Source organism: Gossypium arboreum, chromosome 6 (assembly GCF_025698485.1).
Source record: "Gossypium arboreum isolate Shixiya-1 chromosome 6, ASM2569848v2, whole genome shotgun sequence".
In the NCBI taxonomy this organism is placed as follows: Eukaryota; Viridiplantae; Streptophyta; class Magnoliopsida; order Malvales; family Malvaceae; genus Gossypium; species Gossypium arboreum.
Genome location: NC_069075.1, coordinates 138,120,737 through 138,144,166, shown reverse-complemented (window position 1 = coordinate 138,144,166; position 23,430 = coordinate 138,120,737). Strand labels below are relative to the sequence as shown.

Genomic DNA, 23,430 nt, shown 5'->3' with positions numbered 1-23,430 from the left:
TATCTGGTCTCATTCTTCGCAACTTCTGTTAGATTGGTTTACAATCCTGTCTTATTGGAAGACGATGTACCACAATATCGGTATTTAACCCTGGCATATCTTGATAGGACCATGCGAAGATATCCTTGAACTCACATAGTAACTCAATCAGTCATTGCCTTGTGTCCTTGGCAATATGCTTGTCGATTTTCACCTCTTTGCCTTTCTCTAGGGCTACATTCTCTATTGCCTCTTTCTCATGGGGCGTAATTTGTTTTACCATCCTCAACAGATCCGGAAACACATCATAATCCTGGACATCTTCAAAATCCTGAGATTCCTCTAAACACATGTCTTGCTCGCAAGAGAAATCAGGATTTGTAATATCAGTGCTCATGTCATTGACATCTAGGGACCTGTGAAGTATAAAGAATATAAAAAGAATGAATGAATTTAAGAATGATTATTTATGTACTATGAATGAAAGAATAAGAATTGCCAAAGTTTAACGGAATATTGGTTGATAAAAATGAAACAATACTCGTTCAAATTGATAAAAGTTATGTTTTATTTAAAAAATAATAGATGATCGTAAGCCCATTCCACAAATGTAATCCTATTACTCCTAGGCCCTAAAGTAACAAGAATGTTCCAAGAATTACTCTAAAAAATTCCTAAAGACTATAGGAAGTTTCTCCGCAGTCCAATTGTTCAGAGAGCTTCCCGGTTCACAAGGGCGAATGCCCTCAAGGTTTCTTTATTCTAATCTTTCATCATGTATAGCGTTAATCTGATGACTTTCTTCTATAAGTAACCCTCCTGATATAAAGGCTTGGGATATTGGAGGGAATGTCATTGGCTCCCACTCTACTTCTCTTCCATTAAGGTGCGTCCTTCTTCCCTCTTGGCGTTTCTCAACTTCCTTCCTCCTTTGCTTATAGTATGGCTTGAAGCCCAGACCAAAGTAATCTTTCTTCTCTTTCAGTTCTGGGATTTGAGTCCCTCATTGCAGGTATTTTCCTAACCCTATTCCTAGTAAGACTCCCTTTTCCACCATCATTTATAGAGCCATCCTCGTAGTTCTTGCTATCTTTGGCACCGGTGGCTCGCTCCCTTCTGAAATGAAGGTTGCATTCACAAATTCTAAAGAGCGAAAGGAACACTCAATAGACTCTTCATTCGTCTCGACATAAGGGGTCTTGCTCTCCGCATTGATGGTTACTAACCGTCCATCCGTCACTAACTTCAATTTCTAGTGTAACGATGAGGGGACCACTCCTGCTGAGTGTATCCATGGCCTCCATAATAAACAATTGTAGGAAGGCTTGATATCCATCACCAAGAAGTCTACTTCGTATATACTCGGCTCAATTTCTAAGGGAATGTCAATTCTTCCCATCATATTCCTTTCTATACCGTCGAAGGCTCTTACCACATTTTGACATGTCTTCATGTAAGAACTGTCAATGGGTAATCTGTTCAATGTAGCCAACGGTAGAACATTCAAGGCCGATCTATTATCGACGAGCACACTTGTGAGTGTGTACCCCTTGCATCGAATGGTGATGTGCAAAGCCTTAGTTGACCCTCTGCCCCCCGGTGGGATTTCATCATCATTAAAGTAGATGAAATTATCTGCACTTATCTTATTCACCAACCGGTTCAGCTTGTTAACGGATATGTCATGAGTGACATATGTTTCGTTGAGCACCTTCATAAATGCATCCTGATATACCTCAGAACTCAGAAGTAGAGCCAATATTGATATGCGAGCCGACTGCCTACGCAACTGCTCAACCACGCTATACTCGCTATGCTTAAGGAACTTTAGAAATTCCTTAGCCTCATCCTCCTTTACTGGCTTCTTGACAGGCACTTTAGCCTCTTTCTCCTTCTCTGCACTAATATTCTTTATTTTTGTGGGCTCCTCTCTAAAGCCCACCGTATCATACCGCTTCCCACTCTGTGTATGGAAACCCTCAACTTGTACATCTTTAGACGTGCTGGCTATATTCTCCTCCTCCGGCACTGTCACATTGCAGTCATAGCTCCATGGTACCCTCTTGCTATCCTTATAAAGGAAAGGCGTAGGCTTATGGATAATGACCTTAGGCTCCGTTTGTTCCCACACTTCATTATTCCTCAGCAGGGAAATAATAATCCTTGGCCGGCTAGCTCCTTTCTGTTTATCCTCCAGCACACATACTTGTTTTTCACAAGAGCTACATTCAAAAATTTGTAGTTCTTTGTTGTCTATAAAACCTTGCACCAAGGCCTTGAATTCTTCACAATCTTGAACTTCATGTCCTTCTTTCTCATGGAACTCATCATAGTTCCTTATTTCTCTTCTCTCGTTTTTAGAGGTTAACATACCTCTCTTCATCATCTCCTCCCAAATCACCTTTATATGCATCTTCACCTCAGCAACATCTTCCTTCATTCTTCTCTCACTGGCTTCGATAATGGCATTCACTCCTTGATCACTATGATTTAGCAACGAGTTTTCAGTATTAGGGGTATTGTCGAACTTCACTACCCCCATCTTAATGAGCCTCTCTACGGTCTTCTTAAAATCGATACAATTTTTGATCGAATGCCCCGGTATTCCAGCATGATATTCGCATCTGGCGTTTGCATCATACCATTTGGGATATGGGGGCTGTAGTGGTTTCAAGTAAAAAGGAGAAATAGCATGTGCATTGTATAAGCTTTGATAAAGTTCACGATATGTCACGGGGATAGGTGTGAACTGCATCCTTTCAGAATTCTGCCTTGTACCTGATTCCTGCCTTTGAGAACTCTGTTGCTCAACCGTAGCTGTTTTAGGTTGACCAACTGTGATTGCCTTCGTGTTGAAGGTGCTTGTGTTATTCACTTCACTATCCTTTCTCTTTAGAGCTGATCTTTTGGTCGCTTCCCCCTCGATTTTGCCAGCTCTTATGGCATTCTCGATCATCTCTCCCGCCATGACTATATCCGCGAAGCTTTTAGTGGTGCTTCCAATTATGTGAGTGATGAATAGAGCCTTTAGAGTATTGATGAACAACATGGTAGTCTCCTTTTCCAACAACGGTGGTTGAACTTGTATTGCCACCTCTCTCTATCTCTGTGCATATTGCCTAAAATTTTCATTAGGCTTTTTCTCCATGTTTTGTAGCGTGATCCTATCCGGAGTCATGTCAGTCACATGATTGTACTGCTGCATGAAGGCCTGTGCAAGATCCCACCATGAACATATTCTGGCCCAGCTCAGTTGATTATACCACTTGGCTGCTGCTCCAATTAAACTATCTTGAAAACAGTGGATCAACAGTTGATCATTATTCACGTACCCAGTCATCCTCCTACAGAACATTTTAATGTGGGCTTCTGGGCAAGTAGTCCCATTGTACTTCTCAAATTCTGGCATCTTGAATTTGTGAAGAAGCACCAAGTCTGGGACCAAGCTTAGATCTTTGGCATCAACTCTATGATGCCCATCAGTATTCTCTAAAACTTTGAATTTTTCCTCCAACCATTTGCAGCATTCTTCTAACTGTCTTGCAGCCTCAGTTCTAAAATCCTCTTTTTCAGCCATGTCTAATTTAAGAATGACAGGATTTACGGGATTGTTGCCCAAATTAAATCATGAACCAGTTGTGAAATTTATAGGGATCCCAGCATCGACCGACCCTTATTGAGGCCTTATAGTGATAGACGGCCTCCTAGGAAGTGCCTCGGTTAGTGTAGGCACATGGGGTGGGGTGAAACCTGGAGGATGATCCTTACCATCCTCGCCAGTAATTGTCATGGGAGTCTTTCCCTTATCAGTGACCCTCAGTAGTTGAGCCATCTCAGCCATCATATTCCTTTGAGCCTTCAACATTTGCTCCCTCATGTCGTTTTGCATTTTTGCCAATTGCTCTTACAATTGGTCCTGCATATCCTTCTGTAGCTGTTCAAATCTTTGGTTCATATTCTTTGACTTAGCGCGTGTACCGTAGGGATGTGTTGCTTTCAGATTTTCTTTCTCTTACTCTCTTTCTCCCTAATAATTTTAACTAATTAGGGTCTTTCTATAAACTTGAATGCATATGATGTGATGAGATGCAAATGCATGAATGCAAAAAATATCGATTCTGGTTCAGTTTCATTTTAAAAAACGTTATTTAAGGAACAAGAATCTTTTCATAAAACGGATTACAAATACGCTTTCGCCCGTAGGCCTAGAATCTTAACCCTATCTAATAACAATGCTAACTCTTGTCCTCTGTCTGACGATGACTCATACATTATACTCAGCATTCTAGCTTGTACCGCCAAATCCTGCAAGTGTTCAGCAACATCTCGAATCTGAACTAAGGCTTCTCCCATGGGATAATCCCTATTTCCAACTTGATCTTGAAGATGGCAAAGTTCTCCCTTCCACTGTTCTTCTCTTGCCTCGAGCTGCTCAATCGGTAGCTCACAATCCTGTAGTGCTGCTTCCAACCCTCCAATATTGCGCTTCATTTCCTCAATTTTATTTAAGCTTTCCTTTAACTCAATCGCAGAGTTACGACCTCGGTGAAGAGATCGTCCAAGTTCAGCCACCTTAGTTTTTAATCCTTGATTTTCCTTCTTTAGGGCCTGATTACGCGACTGCATCTCTTGGAACTTTTTCTCCCAATACTTGGCTTTGGCTCTTTCTTCTCGAATCTCTTGCTGCCACTGCTCTGAAGATCTCACTAATCCGACCCTTTTTAACGTTACCTGGGCCTTCTTGTAGTGCGTCTTTAAATCATCTCGATCTTTTTCTTTTCCTTTTTCACCTTCTCGACCTCCATCTTTTGAACATCGACATCGAGACTTAAACACATTTTCTCCTCTTCGAGCTTCTCAATCCTCTTTTCAAGCTCTGAATTCTTTTTCTCAAACTCTTACTCCATAACCTCCAACTCTGATGGAATCACTCGTAAGCTCTCCTCTAATGATCGAGCCATTCCCAAAATCAATTTAGGGACATTATCGTTGACTCTTCTAGTAAACCATCCTTTATACTCAAGGGTTGACGTTGAGCCTTCGGTCAAGATATTCATACAGAAAGGCTTCTTCCAAGCCTCAAAAATCTCTCGCATCCTCTTCTTATAGTAATCTCCTTTATAAGAGAAATCACTTTGAGCCAAACCCTGTGTAGCCGGTATAAACTGCCTCGCCCGATATTGCCTTAGAACAAGCAATGGTGCATATCCAACTACTCTCCAAATTCCGGGCAGAGGAGCCCAATCAAAACTGACACAGCGGTAAAGGACTTCACTAGGAACCAACCAAGGAGCCTTCCACATAACATCTTGCTCTCGAAGATTCTGAAGAATGTCTATCCACCTCTCCTCTGAAATGTCATCTCTCTTAGGCATGTCTACTGCTTCCTTTAAGGGAGAATAACCCTTAAAGAATACTTGGCAAGGAACCTTATCAAGCTTCCAGAAGTGGCTATGGAACCAGACTAGCAACAATTGCACACATCCAATAAATCTTCCCTCGCCGACCCTCCGACATGCACTCAAAAATCTAAATGTCTCAGCTAAGATTGTTGGTATCGGTGTATTCTGCTTACCAATGCGATCGAACAAATCCGCGACTGCCTCATCTATGTGCCCCAATGCCTTCGGAAAAATCACCATGCCGTAAATACTCAAAGCTAGGACATCGACCCTTTTCTTTACATCTGGATGTATCGATATCAAATCTCTCAAAACGGCCCATGGAACGCACTTACTATCACCCTTTTGCTGCACACGAGCTACAGCCCACTACTCACTCATCCCAGTAATCATCACCAGCTTCTTCACAAAAGTTGGAAGGCTAGCAGGTCTAACATAAGCCTTGTAACCCTGAATCCTCGGGCAACGCAGTAAAGTCGTATACTCCTCCAAAGTAGGTGCAAGATCAACATCACCAAATGTAAAGCAACTATAAGCAGGGTTCTAGAACTGTACCATAGCTCGAAACAAGTGCCTATCTACTTTAACGTCTAGCAAATAGGGAAGGTCTCCATAATTCTGATAGAAAAGCTGCTTAGCCTCGTCATCCCATTGGGCCCAAATGTCTCTCAACTCCTAAAACTCATTCTGCGTCGAATTAATACGGGTGAAGTCCCATAACTCTTATGTATGCCCCTCAATGACACTATCTCCTTTCTCTAATTGGATTTTCTTTGACTAGGTACAGACAGAGGCATTGTCCTCCACTTTATCAAGATATTCGTTCCCCATTACAAAACTTTCTAACCCAGAAATCGAACCGTGAATCGATACCTTTGAATGCAATGACATGCAATGATAGCAAAACAAAATAAATTAGTATCATATAAAAGTATAACAAACAAACACTCATAAGGGAAGTTTACTAAAAGTTATCACCATAATCCCTAGGGTAAGCACTTAAAGTTCACTATATGAGTTTCAGTTCTAAAGCGAGGGTACCTGAATCAGCAGATTCCTCGGTCCTCACCCATTATAGGCTCATATAGACTAAGTTCAGTTCAGGGGGTCACATTTCCCTATGGCCATGCGGAGATGAAAATCTCACGAAGACATAGGTATAGTATCCTGAAAGTAATCCACTAGCTCATACAGAGGTGAAAACCTCACGAAAACTTAGTTTCTTACTCCCACTTAAAGGTGTGACCAACGGTCATGCAAATGCAATGTGTACAAATAATATAACAAACATATGTTGCGAACACATGAAAAGGGATCTTTATCTTTAAATCCTTTCAAATTTTAGCATTAAGATAGAAAGTTATCAATTTTTGGCTTGACTCTCTTATTGTCCCCAGTGAAGTCGCTAAGCTGTCGAAACCCTTTTATTAACGGGGTTTGAAAAACGAGGTTCAGCTTTAAAAAATGAAAATGGGAGTCGCCACCAATCAGTTTAAGTGTGATTGAACCACCTTCAAACTAATTTTTGTTTTGAAATCATTTGTTTTGGTCTACGAAATCAAGGAAACGAGTTCGGGAGTCGATTACGTACGAGGAAGGGTTAGCACCCTCGTAATGCCCAAAAAATTGGTACCAAATTGAATAATTTTTTGTCTTTAATGTCAAAAGATTGAAAGAATTTAGAAATAAAATCTTTTTTTTTTAATAATAATTTGAAAAAAGAAATCAAGATTCCTTCGCTTCAAAAGAGTACAAACATCATATCCAGCATGATTGGACATAATATCTTTAAACTTTCGCAACCGAAATCATCTTGTAATTTGTGAAACTCGTTTAAAATGATATTTTTAGACATTTAGACAAACGGGAAATCGCAACCCAGCATGTTGGGCACTACTTCCCGAATTCCTAAATACCAAAAGCATTGCCTCACTTTTTTAAAATTCCTTTTGGATTAAATGAGATATGATTTTTTTGAAAATAATGATGTATTTTACATATTACAAGAAATTAATACTAAATAAACCTAGCTACATAATACATGCTTTATCATTTTATGCGAATATGGTATAAAAGATGATAAATAATAACATAACTCATATAATACATTAGTATTTCATGCATATATAATCATTAAAATGTGCATACATTATCATTCCATGAAAGATACAATGTGACAAATAATAAATATAACTATATAACTACATAATATGTATATGTGCAACAATATTCCATGCAAATGTATAAAAACGATAAATAATATAATAATAACAAACAATTTACGAGAAAATTTAGACAATGGTTAATATATATAAATGTATTGTATGATTTAATATACATTTAGTATATATTTATAAAAAGTATTAATATATTACATGAGAACAAAATTTCACATTAAATTTAAAAATATTACATATTAGATTTTTAAATAATAATGTATAAAAGTGTAATTTTCAACAATAATTTATAAAATTTTAAATTATACATAATAAATAGTTAATAATAAAATGATATAAAATAAAATAATAAATAATAAAAATGATATAATATATATAATAATTTACATATATAAATATAATAAAATGAATTATAAAGTAAAAAATATATATAATAAAATTTATAAGAAACACATATAATAAAATAAAATAATATATGTTATTTTTATATAACTAATGTTTATAAAATAGATAATACATATAGTATTTTAAAATAAATTAAATATATATAAAAAAGGACTAAAATTGAATTTAATTAAAATTAAGGCTAATTTCAAATAAATGAAAATTTTGGGCTTAATTGGAATGCGTATTAAAAATGAGGGACTCACTGGGCAATTAGCCCTAATCCCCAAAAACGACGTCGTTCTCCAGAGTAGGTTTTAATGGCCATTGGGACTAAATTGAATTAGATATAAAAGGTTAGGGCCAATTTAACATAAAAATAAAATGAAATTATAAATTTAAAATAACGGAAGGATCGATTGGGCAATTTGCCCATTTATCAAAAATAAGCGGATCCTCCCCAGGTCATCGGGTCAACGCGCGGATCATCTATTGAAACGATGCCGTTTTAGTGCTTATTGAATTAAGCCAAAACGACGCCGTACATAAGAGGCTATATAAGCCAAATTTTAGCCCTGAAACCATTTTAAATCTGTTCTTTAAAAAAAAAACTAAAAAAACCCTTTGAAAGAGGATTGAGGGCAGGCCCTCGGAACGCCGTCGTGCCTCCGTCATCGGGCTCTCACTTGCCCACGCGCCGCCCTTGAATCCGTCACGTACGGCGGTCGGGACCCTAAAACTTTGCCTTTCTCAGCAAATTGAGAGGTAATCCTCTTTTTATTTGTTTTAGCTTTTCATATACATATATTCATGACAAAAGACAAAGAGCAAAAAATGAATCACCTTTGTTCTTCGATAAACTGCTGTATTTTATTATATATGTGTGCTTAAAAAAACCGTAATGTTTACATATTAGAAAAGGGTTTTTATAGCCTTTCTGCAAATTATTATATTTTGGGGAAAGAAATCAAAGATTTCTTTCCATGTTTGTTTCTCTTTTTGCTGTGGTTCTTTCCTTTTTTTGTAGGTGCTCGCGAGGATATCATGGTGGTGAGTGCTCTGGCATTGATTTGTGTGCCGATTATCGCGCGATTCGGAGCTAGAGTCACGGTGCCGATAAAGCCCACTGAAACGGTGCGAGATGAAAAGGCGTGACGCTTGGGGTACTTATAGCGCGAAGTTTCTGGAAACCCTAAGGTTTCCAGATTTGGTTTAGGCATTAGGCCTTGCTAGTTTGGACCTTCGTTTGGGCATTTGGGTTGTTGTGTGTAACCGGGTTGTTGGGTAGTTTTAGGTATTTGGGTTTAACCAGTTAGGCTACAAGTGTAACCGGGTTTGGGCTATCGGGTCCTTTGGGCTATGTAAACGGGCTTAACAATTTTTTTGGGTTTTGTAAATGGACTATAAAACTTTTATTTTATTTATTATTTTTTATTTATGGGCCCGGGTAAATTTGGGTTATTACATAGTCCTCCAACTGTTGACTCCTTTTGGGAATGACACGTGTGCTGGCTGGGGAAGAATAACATCCTGGGTCCTTGAACATTTTGATGTTATTTTAATTTAATCCTTTATTCATTTTTTTCTTTTTTTTTGTTTTCTTGCAATTCGGACTTCAATTTTTTTGGGTTTCAATTTAGTTTTTATTTTTAGATTTGGTCCTTTATTTTCTATTATTTAAATTCCAACATGCTTAAATTTTATTTATTTATTTATTTTTCTCTTTAAATTACGGATTTTATAATTTTACCCTTAAATTTCCCAATTATTTTCTTTTAGTCTTTATTTTTTAATTTTCCTTTAAATTTCGTTTAAATTTCAATTGAGTCCTTTATTTATTTCATTCAAGATGTTTATTTCTTTTTAATTCCTTTCACTTTTAATCTTTGTTATTTATATTTCGCCTTATGACATCATATAAAAAATTTAAACATGTTCGTGTATCTTATGTAATGTTTTATGTTCGAATAAGTCCATAGCATGTCATATTAGAAGTTTCATTTTCACACATTGTCTATTTAGCAATTTGAACCAAGGCGATATTCTTTATTTTGAGGATTTGAGAAATTGTGTCCCTAACTTACGGAGTACGATTTTCTCTTTGAACCAAAATAATTGAATGTCTATTATTATTATTATTAAAAAAATAAAATGAATAATAATAATTAAAAATATAAGATTTGGGCAATAATTAAATGGTGAGCGTTATTATTTTCGAGAATTCGAGATTTTGTGCACCAACTTACGAAACATGATTTTTTTGTCTTGGTCAACTCAAAATGAGAATGCCTCCTCATTAAAAATTCAATTTAGATCGGATTTTTTTATACCATCAAATAACACCATGCAAGGAAGGATCTTACTTTTCAATTCTCTCGGAATTTTTAATTTTCAACATCAAGACTTTAAGTAATTAACTAGGTACCAATTTTGGGCGTTATGAGGATGCTAACCCTTCTTCATACATAACCAACTCCCGAACCCATTTCATGGATTTTGTACACCAAAAAGTATCGTTTTAATGAATCTAACAATTTATTAAAATGACCAAGTTTTGAGGCTGTTGAAACCATTTTTTTATTTGAAAGTAAAAAACAGAAATCGACTTTTAAACAACATGTGGAGTCGCCACCAATCTCTTTGCTTAGGTGTGATTGGGTCACCTACTAAAATGTTTTGTTCCACTTTAAACAATTTTGGTTCACATAAAATTTAAAAAAATGGGTTCGGGAGTCGGTTACGCATGAGGAATGGTGAGCACCCTCATTACGTCCAAAAAGTGGTACCAAATTGATTCGATGCTATCCTTATATCAAAGATTTAAAAAAAAGATCTTTCAAAGCATGATTCTTTAAAATGTGTGAATAGTTCAAGTTAACTGTCAAAATTCTTTCGTTTCAAAAATATGCAGCATCATACCCAGCACGATTGGATACGATCATTTATACCTTCAAAAATACGATTGATTTTTGACTTTCAAAAACTTGCATACTAAAATTATAAAAGGATATCCAAATATTTAGTTCACCGAAAAATCATACCAAGCACGGTAGGGCACGAATTCCCGAATTCCCAAATATCGGATATTGCCTTATTTCAGAATTTTTGAATAATAAGGAAAATTGAAAATTCGCTCAAAACACATTCATTTGTTTTAAAATAGATGGAATATTTCATGCATTGTGACGAAACATTTGAATAGAAAAGGATTAATGAACATGAAATAATATAGTACAATAAACCACAATTAATAAATCTAACAATTATGTACAACTATTCTAAGTAAAATGTAATCAAATTCTTAATCATGGATGGAGAACAATTAATATAATGAATAAAACAATGACTAAATGATATACATCAACAATAGATTTGGCACAATATAAAACAATCAACAAAACTTGTACAAAACAAAGTGGAAATTAGAAGGCAATATGGTATAAGACAATTTTAAAATAATGACGAACTAATGAACACGTAATTTATATAATTGATGAATTGTTGAATTTATATATAAAAAACTTGGCATTAAAATGAATATTGTAGAATGAAGACCTTTGAATCAAATGACATGCAAATTGTAAAAACATTTATTTAAAATAACAATACACACAATAAAAGAGAATTTAAATAATATATAAAATATGAATGGATATAGTAAAATACATAAGAAGATATAATCCTAAGAAATAAATTATATACATAATAGATTTACAAAAACATACGTGTACATAAATATATTTGAAAGCAATTATTTGTAAAAAATAGCATGAAATCAATAATTATAAGATTAAATTAATTTTATCATAAATTGTATATATAATATATTTCAAAAACCTAATTATGTACACAAATAGATTCAAAGGAAAGTATACATATAAAATAATATGGATTAAATGATGTATATATAAATCGAACATACGTAACAATATATACATATACATAATAATAATTTAAAATAATACATTAGAGATGTAGGATCTTCCTTTAAATAGTAAAGATATATAATAAAATATAGGAATAAATTTAAAAGAAGTTATATGTATAAAATAATATAAGATTAATAATATACATGGAACAAAATTAATTTTATTATGAACTATATAATAATAATAATAATAATAATAATAATAATAATAATAATAATAATATAAGAACATTTATGAGAAATATTATACAAAATATTAAAATAATCGATATAAAAAATTTTACAATAATGATTTAAAAAACAAAATAAAATTATCAAAGTAGCTAAAATACAAAAAAATAAACAAGAATTAAAAATGAATGCTCAGTGGATTTTAAAAATAATAATGAATTATACAAAAATAAAAAAACTCAATTAAAATAAAGTTAAAATGAAAGGGATAATTAATAAATTAAGCCATTGAAATCGCAAAAGACTAAAGCGCAATGCGCGCGAATATGCAGGGATCAAAACTAGAAATACTCCAGATCTCAAAGCACAGCGTTTAAACAAGGATTAAATTGTAACCATGCGCGAATCTCAGGGAAAATGTAAAAAAAGATAAACAGAATCAAGGCCGAATTAAAGATCAATGCATGAGGGGAGGGACTGATCACGCAAATAATCCTCAAAGACCCAAAACACGCGGCTCTAGCCGCATCTGGGTCAGGTTATCGGGTTGCGTCATGAAACGACGCCGTTTCAACACCAATTCCCACAGCTTAAAACGACGCCGTTTTTTAGCACATATAAAAGCCAAAACATTTCCTAAAAATCATTCAGCAGATCATTTTCTAAAAAAAAAACCCTAAATTATTTTTAAAATCTCTTAATCCCCCACGCAGACCTCGACGGCGCCAAGTAGGCCTCCCCTCTCCGTCATGGCTCTAACCGGATTCCTAGGGATTCGTTAGCCTTTGGATCGGAGGAGCAAATGCTGATTGGATCGACGCCGAATGACTGGTAAGCAAACTCTCCTCCTCGTTTTTATATTTGCATAACAGATTCACCAATAAGAAAGAAATAAAAACGAAAAAATAAAGGCCAAAGTTGATGAATGAATCACCTTTTCGATTTTTGTCTGTTTTTTTTCAATATGCATGTATATTTATGGGAAAAGAAGCCCCTATTTACAACATTTTCATTCAGTTTTATAGCCCAAAAAATAAAATAAATAAAAGAAGAAAATACAAATTAAAATACAATTTCATTACTGTCAATTGCTGTTATTTGCTGTCCACTGCTCCTTTGTTTGTTAATCTGTTGCTGGTGTGCATGGCGTGGAGAAGCCGTTCGTGGGCATGAAGCGTGGTGCGCGTGACTGAGGTAATGGCGCGCATGAAAGCTGGCACGAAGGCAGCAGCGGCACAAGGGGAAAAGAGAACCCTAGGGTTCTGAAAATATTAAACTTTCGGGCCCTAGCTGGTTTTTTCATTGAGCCATTATAATTTGATTTGTGTTTTGGGCTAGGATATTAATTTGGGTATTGGGTTGGTGATTTGAATTTAATGTTTGGGTCGGATGTTGGGTTTATTTTGGTTTGGGCTTTGTTGTAACAAAAGGGACTTAGATTATTAACATTTGTTTTCTATTTATTTATTTATTTATTTTGTTTTTTGGTTTTTGTTATGGGCCCGGGCGAAATGGGCCTATTATAGAGGTGATCTAGTCACACCTAAATAACAAGGATTGGTGGCGACTCCATTTTCGTTTTAAAATAGAAGTAGATTTCAAAAAAGGTTTCGACATGAGTTAATGCGATAATAGGGGTTTTAATTAGAAAGAAATTTTAATTAATCAACTTAAAGTCAGTTTCTCTTTTGCTCGAAAGAGATATTTGCATAATTTAGAGATTTCTATGGATCAAGTTACTCAGTAAAGAAATTGTGTAATTTAGATTGATAATGACAGATAAAATCTATGTAAATTCTTTCCTGGGTTTTGGTTATTAATTGTTACTCAATTATTTTCAAGATTTGTTCTTTGTCATGTTCGTTAGTTAATTAAATTAGTTAGTTTTTGTTTTTAAATCAATTACTAGAATTATTCGATTAAATAATAGAAAGACAATAATTATTAGTACTTTTAGTTTTCGTGGGAGCGATATCTTTGCTCACTGTAGCTATACTATTAATTGATAGGTGCACTTGCTTTAGTCAAATTTTTAGTTAGTTCTATGGATATCAAAACATTTAAATGACGGTAAATGGGTGAGGTTTGGTGCATGGTAAGTCTCAGATAGATGGTTGGTAAGAGGTGAGGAGAAAATGGTGATGGTGATAGTGTAGGGCAAAGGATTGAAATAGTGAATTCGTGAGGCTAGTATTGTTTCAATAGAATTTGGCTTCTAGTTTTGAGTTGAAGGAAGGGTGGTAAGATGAGGGAAGCCTTGGTGTTTGTTGGGTGTTGAGAGAAGAGGAAGTGATGATGGTGAGGGTGAGTCAAAGATGGTGATGCATCGTGTATGGTGGTTGACGAGAGGGTCGAGAATGAGAGAGGGTCAAAAGTGAGATACGGTGCAGTTGTTTCTTGATAAAATTTGTTAGATTTTCTAGATTCAGGATTAAATTGATAGAATGCGTAAATATTGAAAAACTAAATTTTGTTATTAGGCCAATAAAAAAAGCCCACATTAACTTTTTGTTCCTCCATTTAACTAATAACAATTAATAGAAAAGTGACTAAAATATTTAATTTTAAAAAGTTAAAGTAAATCAGTTAAAAAAATAAATAATTGAGTAACCAAAATAAAATGAAGTGCATAATTAGATGACTATTCTTATACTTTAACCATCGCACACCATCACTTTCGCGAAAGCCAACAACCCCTAAACTTTCCTAAACCAACACCCATTGCTATTCTTGCTAAACCCAAACCTAGAAAATTAACGAAACCAACAAAACCCGTCAGAAACCAGACAAAAAGGAAGGTAGGGTTTCAGTTTAAAGATAAAGTCTTTTAAGGGAGAAGAGAATACTTTTGGTCGTGAGGGAAAAGAGAAATAAAACATAAAATTATAAAACAAAGCCATGCCATAAGCCGTTGAATATTAAACTGCAGAATGACTAAAAAAGTCAATTTCCTAGTGATTAAATTGAATATTTTCATAGTTGAATTAAAATTGAATGACTAAAAAGGTAGGTTGCCCAATTTTTATTAATTTTTTTACTATTCCATGTTGATAAAATAATGTCATGAGTCACATTGTTATCGGTTAAAAGTATTAATTATTTTTCTAAATTTGATATCAGATTGAGGTATATCATATAGGCCTTAAAAGAATATAGAAGTTGAACAAAAGCATAGTGGCTCCAAGTTGCATGCTAAAGTGAGAAAAATCATTCAGACTCACAAATAAATGGTTTTCTTTAACCTAAAACTAAAATTTAATCTTATCATGGGCTAATTGGTTTATTTGGTGTCACATTAATTACCATAATTTAAGATAAGGTTGTCCACAGCCCAATTAATTTGTTGATAAGCATGCATTAATAACACTAAACGTTGGTGAACAAACTAGAAATTGTTCTTGTCTTACTTTCTTAACCTATTGTGAGTTTAAAGTATTATAAAGGAATTATATTAGAAATAGATGAAAGAGTAAATTAATTTTTTTATTAAAAAATTATTTATTTGTATTGTTAAAAGCTGATGTGCTTGACGGAATAATCAAATAGTGGCACGTGGTGTGTCATGTGTACGTCATGTTGACGTTTATGGACTAACTTTTAACAATAAAAACGGATGGAATTTTTAATAAAAAGATTGATTTGTCTTTTGATCTAATGTACAATAATTAATCTATCTATTGTTTTTTAATAAAGAGAGCAAAATATAATCTAACTTCCATTACAAATGCTTTCATAATACTTTTGTCGATTTTGAAAGGAAAAATAAAATAAAATAAAATATGTATTTATCAAATATAATCGTTTGCCATTCGTCCATATCAATAACCATGAGGTGATGAAAAGGTGCCTCAGATAGTAGCAAACGAGTAGGCCAATAGCAGATAAAATAAAGGGTCATTTTCAGGATATTTTTGAGCTAATGGCAGTGGCAACAATCCATGAAGCTGTGGGTCAAATGAAGAAATTGGAACGCGGTTTTACCACGACTCTTTGACAAAGACCTAACAACACTACCTCTTCTTTCGTTTCCATCTTCATAGATTGTTTGTTGCTTTAGAACTTCTATTTTATCATCTATTATTTTGAGATTTCATTGTATGGTCTATATTACATTTTGACCATCGAATTGTAAATAATTACTATATAATTATTAATATCATTAATTTATGACATTTTAACATTAAACTATTAATGGTGTAATAATAAATTAAAATAATACGTCCTATCTTCATTTAAGAAATAAATTTGTAAGTTAATTTTCTCAACTTATTTTTCTTCTTCTCGTTCTCTTCTTCTTAATATTATACTTCCAAGTAAAATATTCAATCACTTTCATTCGAATATTTGAACACCACCTACAATATCATAAAATCTCTAATCTCTCCCCCCAATTTGTTTCGTTTTCTTTCGCATTTCTAGATTTCCAATGAACCAAACCAAATGAAATACTAAAAATTCATGAGAGGATTCAAATTTTAGAATATTGATGTAGTTTGATCAGAGATAATTGTTGGGAAGAAAAATAGTAAAAAAAAAAAGGTTGAGAAGAAAATATAAAAAGGAAAATTTTATGGATTTATTTTTTAAATATATGTTTCAAATTTTGGAATATTATATATATTATTTTAAATTTCTAGAATATTATCTAAAAATGGCAAGATAAGCTATGGATAATTAAATATAGCCACAGCCAAAGGTTTTGCTCAATAAACATTTCCTTGCACACGATTGCTAACAACACATGAGCAAAATTTTGAATTCATTTTTGGTAGTAAAAAAATTGAAGCTCCACAAAAACAACCTAAACAAACACTAAATTTGTACTCTCGCCCGGAAAGTTATATAATAGAACCCAATCATCCCAGGCAATTTTTAACCCATCCCTTCAATATTCACAATCATTCGTCTCTATAGATATTGGCCTTCACTTTAGGTTTTACAAGATGGAATACAAATACTGGTTATGTCGCCTGCGGTTGAACTCTAACAAGCTGCCATAAGTGCGATCAGCAACACCAACGAAGAGCGATTCTGTATCTGGGCTAAAGGATATTCCAGCAACCTCACCAAAAAAGTCAATTTCCTGGCACTTCACATACCCAGACTTGGTGTCGAAGACATGAACGAAGTCAGCTGGCTCAGCCATGGCAAGAAATCGACCATCTGATGTGAACTTGAGAGCTCTAATTGCTCCCATTCTTCCCTTCAATACAGCTAGGGACTGGGATGGTTTTCTTACGTCCCACAATCTGCAAGTTGTGTCCTGATTCCCAGTAGCAAGAATGTTCCCATCAGGGTGCCAAGCTGAAGCAAAAGAATAGTCCAAATGTCCTTCTAAGGTGTCAGTGACCTGCAGCATTGTACAAAATAAATTAGACATAAAAAAGATTTAAACCTCAAAATGCACCATTTATTTGGATGTCCAGCAAGAGTGGCATACTTTGCCAGACTGAGCATCGACAATTAGGCAGTCGGTACTGTCTCCGAGGATTGCAAGCAGCTTCCCGTCTGGACTAACAGAGGTATTCTGTTAAGATAAGACAACCATAAAAGTAAGAAAAACACCCGAAAAAATGGAAATCTACAGCAAGGATTTGAAGACTAGCACTTACATTTACAGACCAGTCGAATGAGAACCGGTTGAGGGTTGAAAAAGTTTCAGCATCAAAAACTCTGATTTGAGCATCGTTATTTGCAGCCATAACTCTCATTGCACCACTGCAGAAATAAAGAAGATTCAGTTTTCTTTTAAAATGTAGTCAAAGTAATATATTGCTCAAGATAACCAAAATATTTCTCTTTGTTAGACTGCTAAAAAAGGATCAAAATATTTCTTACCTAGGATTGAGGTACACATCCACCGCATTAGTGATCGCATTATCATCAGTGGTTACTTTTGTGGAGAATGCCACTCCCGGTTGATTTATATACTGCCCAAGCAGAAAAATACTCAACAACATGAGCGAAATTGCAAACATAATATTTTATCCCATAAACATTTGTCAAACAAGGAAAACAGATACCTTGCAAATAAGCTCCCCCTGGAAACCACCGGCCACCATTAAATTTTCTTTAACTGTCATAGTGCTAATCTGCACCCTAGAGAGTTGCTGAGATTGTCGTTTCTACAAACATATCAAAATACAAAGTTTATCTCAACTGCTCTTCAAACAAAGCAGCAGAAGTCAAATTAAATTAATCATGGCCATATTCACTAACCAGGTTGGGAACAATTGGCTTAGCCACATTTAGCACTTCTTTGCCCTTGCGTAGCAGTGATGACCAATGCATTACCGAGTAGTTTTGCATGAGGTACACATCTTGCTTTGATGTAGCCCACAACAGATTCCTCAGCTGCATTATAAAAAATAAATTAAACACAATACCATAACTAATATCAGCATTCTTTCAAGCATGAAAGCAGATAAAAATATCCATCACCTAGATAATTGAAACTAAAATCTTAAATTAGTGTGCATGTGTACAAGACCATACTCTTCCACATAATCCTTTCACCGACAGATAGTAATGTTACTGTTAATTAAAGACTCGATAACTAGCTTCACCACTCAATGGGATGACCCAAACAATTTATAGCCACAATTCAGCCTTCCAACATCCGTGCAACAAGAAGTACGGCCCAATGCCATGATCAAGAGTATGGATAAAAAAGAAATTGGTAGTTAATAGGAAAGACAAACAAGCATTAATCTTCTTGTGCACATTAATTTCAAAATGAATTACTAGTAACATATTTCTAAGACCATGTAACCACATTTTACCAGCAATAAATGTTGTGAATCCCATACAAAGAGGAAGAAAAGAAAGGGAAAAAGAACTGTCATAAAAAGAAAAATCGGCCGTTGATTGATCATGTATGTCCCCTTTCAGTATGGGAAGCCCCAATTCACTTTCCTCAAATTTCCCACTACATAAATAACAAAATGGAAAACAAAAATTCACAGAGCACAGGTAATGCATTAAAATTTGCAACATTAAACAGAACCATGAAAGAGGTAGACCCATAAATGCAACCAGTGAGTTAGAAGGAACTTTTTGAATTCCATGTCAAAAGAAGGGGGAAAAAAGATAAAAGGTATAGATCAGAACTGTTAATCTCATCCTAAATTAACCTTATTTCCCATACAAAATTCAAGCCCCAATTTACTGCCCTCAAATACCCGTTAAAAAATGGGTAAAAAAATTCACAGATAGTAGGTAATGCATGAAATTTTTGCAAAAAAAAAAAAAAAAAGATGAGAAAGAAAACCATATGAGAACTATAAAATGACAGAATGTAAAGCACAAAAGACTATCACACAGCTCACAATGATGTGATTAAGTAATCAGGATGAGGATTACTTGGAACAAGCCTAAAGCACAGTTAGCTAATGAAAATATGGCGATATGGCAACACCATGAAAATCTCACGGATCACTTAGAATGATGAGAAGAGAAGATAGAAGCATTAAGCACTCCATTTATAAGCTTAGAAGTATGACTCGATGCAATGACACACAAATATGATACAACATGGATCCCTTGGGTAACATTGAAAACCAAACGGTAGAAATGAAAATGCTGTGCTACAGAAAACGGAAAGGGGAACACATTCATGCTGAGTGGCTAATGCATGGAATACTTGCAAAAAGATGATAAAGAGGAAATTGGAGATATCTATATACTAATTGCTACCAACCATAATGCCTAGGGATTACCACAGAGATGCTGACCTAGCAAGGGCCACTCTTTGTAAACACAACATAACCTAGCATCTACTCAAGAACCTAAAAGAGGTTATAGCTCCAGATCTCTATTACACAGTAAAGAAGATAAGAAAATACAAAAACAACAGCAAGAACACAGCAGTAACAATAAATAAGATATACATCAATCCGATGATATCTATACCTTGATTACAAACGAAAAAGTGCAAAAAAAAAATCTGAAAAAAAAAAAGAGGGAAACTTTGACTTGCACATGGAACAAACATCTAAGAACAACATGGGCAGCAAATCTAGTAATGGAAATTACCCATGCAGATGAATCTCAGAACAGAATATTAAGTAAATAAAAATATGCAATACTCGTGCAGATGATATTTAACAGCAGTAAATCAGGTAAATGAAATTGAATTATGCATGCAGATGATCCCCAAAAGCAGTAATCAAATAACATAATGCATCTAATGAAACAATGCAGCGTGATGAAAGGCAAATTAAGTATTAAAGCGTGGGACATATAGCTCTAGTCAAATTACTTGCATCGCTACAAGGGCCCTCTAAAATGCTTCCTGTCATACCATAAAAATAATGCATTTTTACCGCGCCAGCTGCTCAAAAATTACTCCAACCTGCTTTAAAGGCAGAAATAAGATAGAAATAGCATTCCTAGATGCCACAGGTTAAATCAATATAAATTAACAGGCAAAAGTAGAACAAATTTGATATTCCTAACAACCCCATAAATTATACAAACCATAAAACTGAACCATACATCCAAAGACAAAGATAAGATCGTAATCCCATCAAACGCAAATATAATCTATATCAAAGGATAACAAAAGGGATTAATCAACACCTAGACTCTTACGAGTAAGATGTAGCTGTCATCTTAGCACCTTGTTCAGATGAGTGTAGGGTGTAGGCGTGTAGCCAGAAGTAAAACCTATGGCAACTCTAGGCGAATGGCTAATCTAGTGTCAAAAATACTACATCCTAGTTCAAAACTCACCAACATCATGAGCCTCAGTGCCTTACAGTTGATGTATACTGAAGCCATGGCATATTACAGATTGTATGGTGAACTCTTCATAGTACATGAAACTGTGCATGTATCTACAAACTACAAACCTAAAGTTCTACTACTATAAATTGCTATTAAATTTCAAAAATAAGCATCGATATCCATAATTACGATGGTACCTCTGCAAATATTGCGCTTTTAAATTTTTACAATTGGTATAACTGTTAGCATGGGCAAGTTATATATTAAACCATCCTTCGCAAATCTGCACAAAAAGGATTCATGTGAATACAAACCCCATCTTGATGCCTCAAGTGGGGTACATAAAAAATCTGAAATTAATAGAAGAGCAAGAAAAAGTTGACAACAAAATTTTCAAGTCAAATTGGAATGAAAATATGGCGTCGCTAAACCTAATAGATATCTACAACGTATCACTCTAAAATTAGCTGGCTGCTGCCAAGTTAACTACAAACAAAGGGATAAATAGAAGCCTAAGGTCTCACAGAGTAGCTGCAAACTATGTGCCTCCAATGAAAGGTTCAGGCACAGAGCTATTATAAATTAAATAACAAGGATAAAATGTAATAAAACGACAACAGGAACTGCAAAACTGTGAGACTGCAATATGCAAATAATTGAAGTTCAAACCATTAGCAAAGAATGACAAGTTGAAGGCAGCAAACAGCTCTAGATAACAAAACTAACATATAATTTGGAAGTCTGAATATATCACGTCTCTGATCAACTGCAAGTACATCTAAACCACTACGGAAAAAGAAAGAACGGAGAAAAGCTGTATGCAGAAGGAAACTAAAATTGATAAGCGTTCAAAACATTGAACAAGTGGACTCATTCTATGTTAAAAAAAAAAAAAAGCGAATCCTCTTGACCAGACTTCTCCTAAAGTGGAAACGTCAACCCAAAGAATGCAGTGCGATGCCTTAACAAGGGAAGGAAATTGCAACAAACAGAAGATCAATAGTAAAAATAACTGAAGGTAATGAGCAGATTCTCTACCTGAAAGTGCACAATTGTAGACTTGACAAGCCTCGTGTTAAACTGAAAGTCATAGAAGGCATTTCCCTTCTCTACGTGCAAGCACTCCTGTCAAGAACAATAAATTGAACCGTTTATTTATTGGTTAAATAGAACCGTTTTTTATCATATGTCATGTCAGAAGTAGAATTAGCGTTTTAGATTTAGCAAGAAACTCAGAAACTGACCTTTTCCATCCCTTCACGGGAACCAGAAAGGCTCTCGTAGTTCTTATACTGTCTCAACCTCGTCTCACGATACTTGTCTCTAGTGAAATTAAGCCTCTCCCAAGGAATTCCTTGCATATCTTTTCCGTTTCTTGCTTCCACAGCTGATGTATCAGTTTTCGGCTTCTTCTGTTTCCGAGTAACGGCCATACATATATCCAAAAAAGGTTAATAACATATTCTAGAATCTAAATCATTAGAATCAAAGCATAATCGTGAAAGACTTCTAAAAAAAGAACGTACTGATTCGAAATCGTCCTCAAAATCGGAGTCAAACGAGTCAAAATCAGCAGTGTCTCGCCGAGGCTCAGGTTCAGCGAAGAGATCGTCGTGCTCAAAATCATCGAAGTCGTAATAGTCATCGACAATATATTCAAGATCGTCGTTTTGAAAGTGTTCCATTGTTCTACAGTCAGGAAGCAATACAAGAAAGTTTTAGTGAAAAAAAAAAACAGAGCGTTTAATGCATATATTACTGAATATCAATCAAAACAACACTGTAAAGAAAAAGGTTGTCAAATAAGGAATTCCACAAGAGAAATTACAAAAAAAAAAAAAACTCATTCTTATGTAAGGAACAATTTAGAAAGGAAAAAGAACGCAGAAATCTATATAAACAAACACTCTTAAAGAAGGAAAAAGACTTTTAAAAAAGAGTCACAGAACAAGTCACTTATAAACGGTTTGCAAAAGTCATTCAAAAACATAAAGGAAATTGAAAAATAATGAATGTGAATACAGAACATACCTCCTAATAATGGTAGACGATAGATCAAGAAGATTCAAAGATCCTTGAATGCAAACGAACAGGCAGAACAAAGGAACACGAATTAAAAAGCACCAAACGAACGGGAATTGTAGCGGTTTTCCCGAGAAACAAACAGATGGAAATATAAACAAGAAAAGCGAAGAAGTTTTAACCACCGTAAGTACAGTTTAGAACTCGATGGAGAATCTAAAACAAAAAATGGAGCAAAAAAAGAACAAGCATTCAAGTGCAATGATGAAGGAAGAATCTAGATAGATGCTTTGTTGTTTTAGAGGGTTTAGCGCAAAGGGCAATGGAGACTGTCCCCGTAGCGATACTTATAGCATTGAGCAGTGAAGACGGGGAGGGCGGGTTTGGGTAGGCAACGAGGTAGTGAGACAGTGGACCCCAAGACCGATGGGCCCTAACGGTTAAAAAAATGAAACTAAGACATGGAATGCCGTGTGCTTTGTAAGGGGCCCACTCTCAACTGCCTGAATTTTAGTGGCCAACTTTGCCGCGGTTACGGTAGTTGTGGATATACCTCCATGGGAGTCATTAAATTATTTATTAACATAAATTTATGCTCTAATTTACAATTTTTATCAAATTAATTTTTATTTTTAATTAA

General features: G+C 34.8%; 2 protein-coding genes and 1 long non-coding RNA gene across 5 annotated transcripts; 1 reads left to right on the top strand and 2 right to left on the bottom strand.

Annotated features, from left to right (window-relative positions):
• Nucleotides 1-914: 914 nt before the first annotated feature.
• Nucleotides 915-2,947, bottom strand: LOC108484961 (uncharacterized). The gene is made up of 2 exons (XM_017788835.1): nucleotides 1,527-2,947; nucleotides 915-1,095 (listed from the first exon to the last, which is right to left on the bottom strand). The coding sequence occupies exons 1-2, from the start codon at nucleotides 2,945-2,947 to the stop codon at nucleotides 915-917; spliced, it is 1,602 nt and encodes a 533-aa protein (XP_017644324.1).
• A 9,749-nt stretch (nucleotides 2,948-12,696) lies between these two features.
• Nucleotides 12,697-13,512, top strand: LOC128293744 (uncharacterized). Its single transcript, XR_008283928.1, has 2 exons — nucleotides 12,697-12,872; nucleotides 13,199-13,512. It is a non-coding gene; the product is annotated as an uncharacterized LOC128293744 (long non-coding RNA).
• Nucleotides 13,513-16,738: 3,226 nt separating this feature from the next.
• On the bottom strand, nucleotides 16,739-23,167 carry LOC108486381 (uncharacterized WD repeat-containing protein C2A9.03-like). Of its 3 annotated transcripts, XM_017790421.2 has the most exons (10): nucleotides 22,800-23,167; nucleotides 22,295-22,457; nucleotides 22,013-22,180; nucleotides 21,807-21,893; nucleotides 18,261-18,395; nucleotides 18,065-18,166; nucleotides 17,880-17,971; nucleotides 17,654-17,759; nucleotides 17,482-17,568; nucleotides 16,739-17,391 (listed from the first exon to the last, which is right to left on the bottom strand). In XM_017790421.2, the coding sequence occupies exons 2-10, from the start codon at nucleotides 22,451-22,453 to the stop codon at nucleotides 16,978-16,980; spliced, it is 1,350 nt and encodes a 449-aa protein (XP_017645910.1). In that variant the 5' UTR covers nucleotides 22,454-22,457; nucleotides 22,800-23,167; the 3' UTR covers nucleotides 16,739-16,977. The 3 variants fall into 3 exon arrangements, with proteins under 3 accessions (XP_017645910.1, XP_052885646.1, XP_052885647.1); XM_053029686.1 differs by lacking the exons at nucleotides 21,807-21,893; nucleotides 22,013-22,180; nucleotides 22,295-22,457; nucleotides 22,800-23,167 and adding an exon at nucleotides 20,302-20,890; XM_053029687.1 differs by lacking the exons at nucleotides 21,807-21,893; nucleotides 22,013-22,180; nucleotides 22,295-22,457; nucleotides 22,800-23,167 and adding an exon at nucleotides 18,483-18,499.
• Between the last annotated feature and the right edge of the window lie 263 nt (nucleotides 23,168-23,430).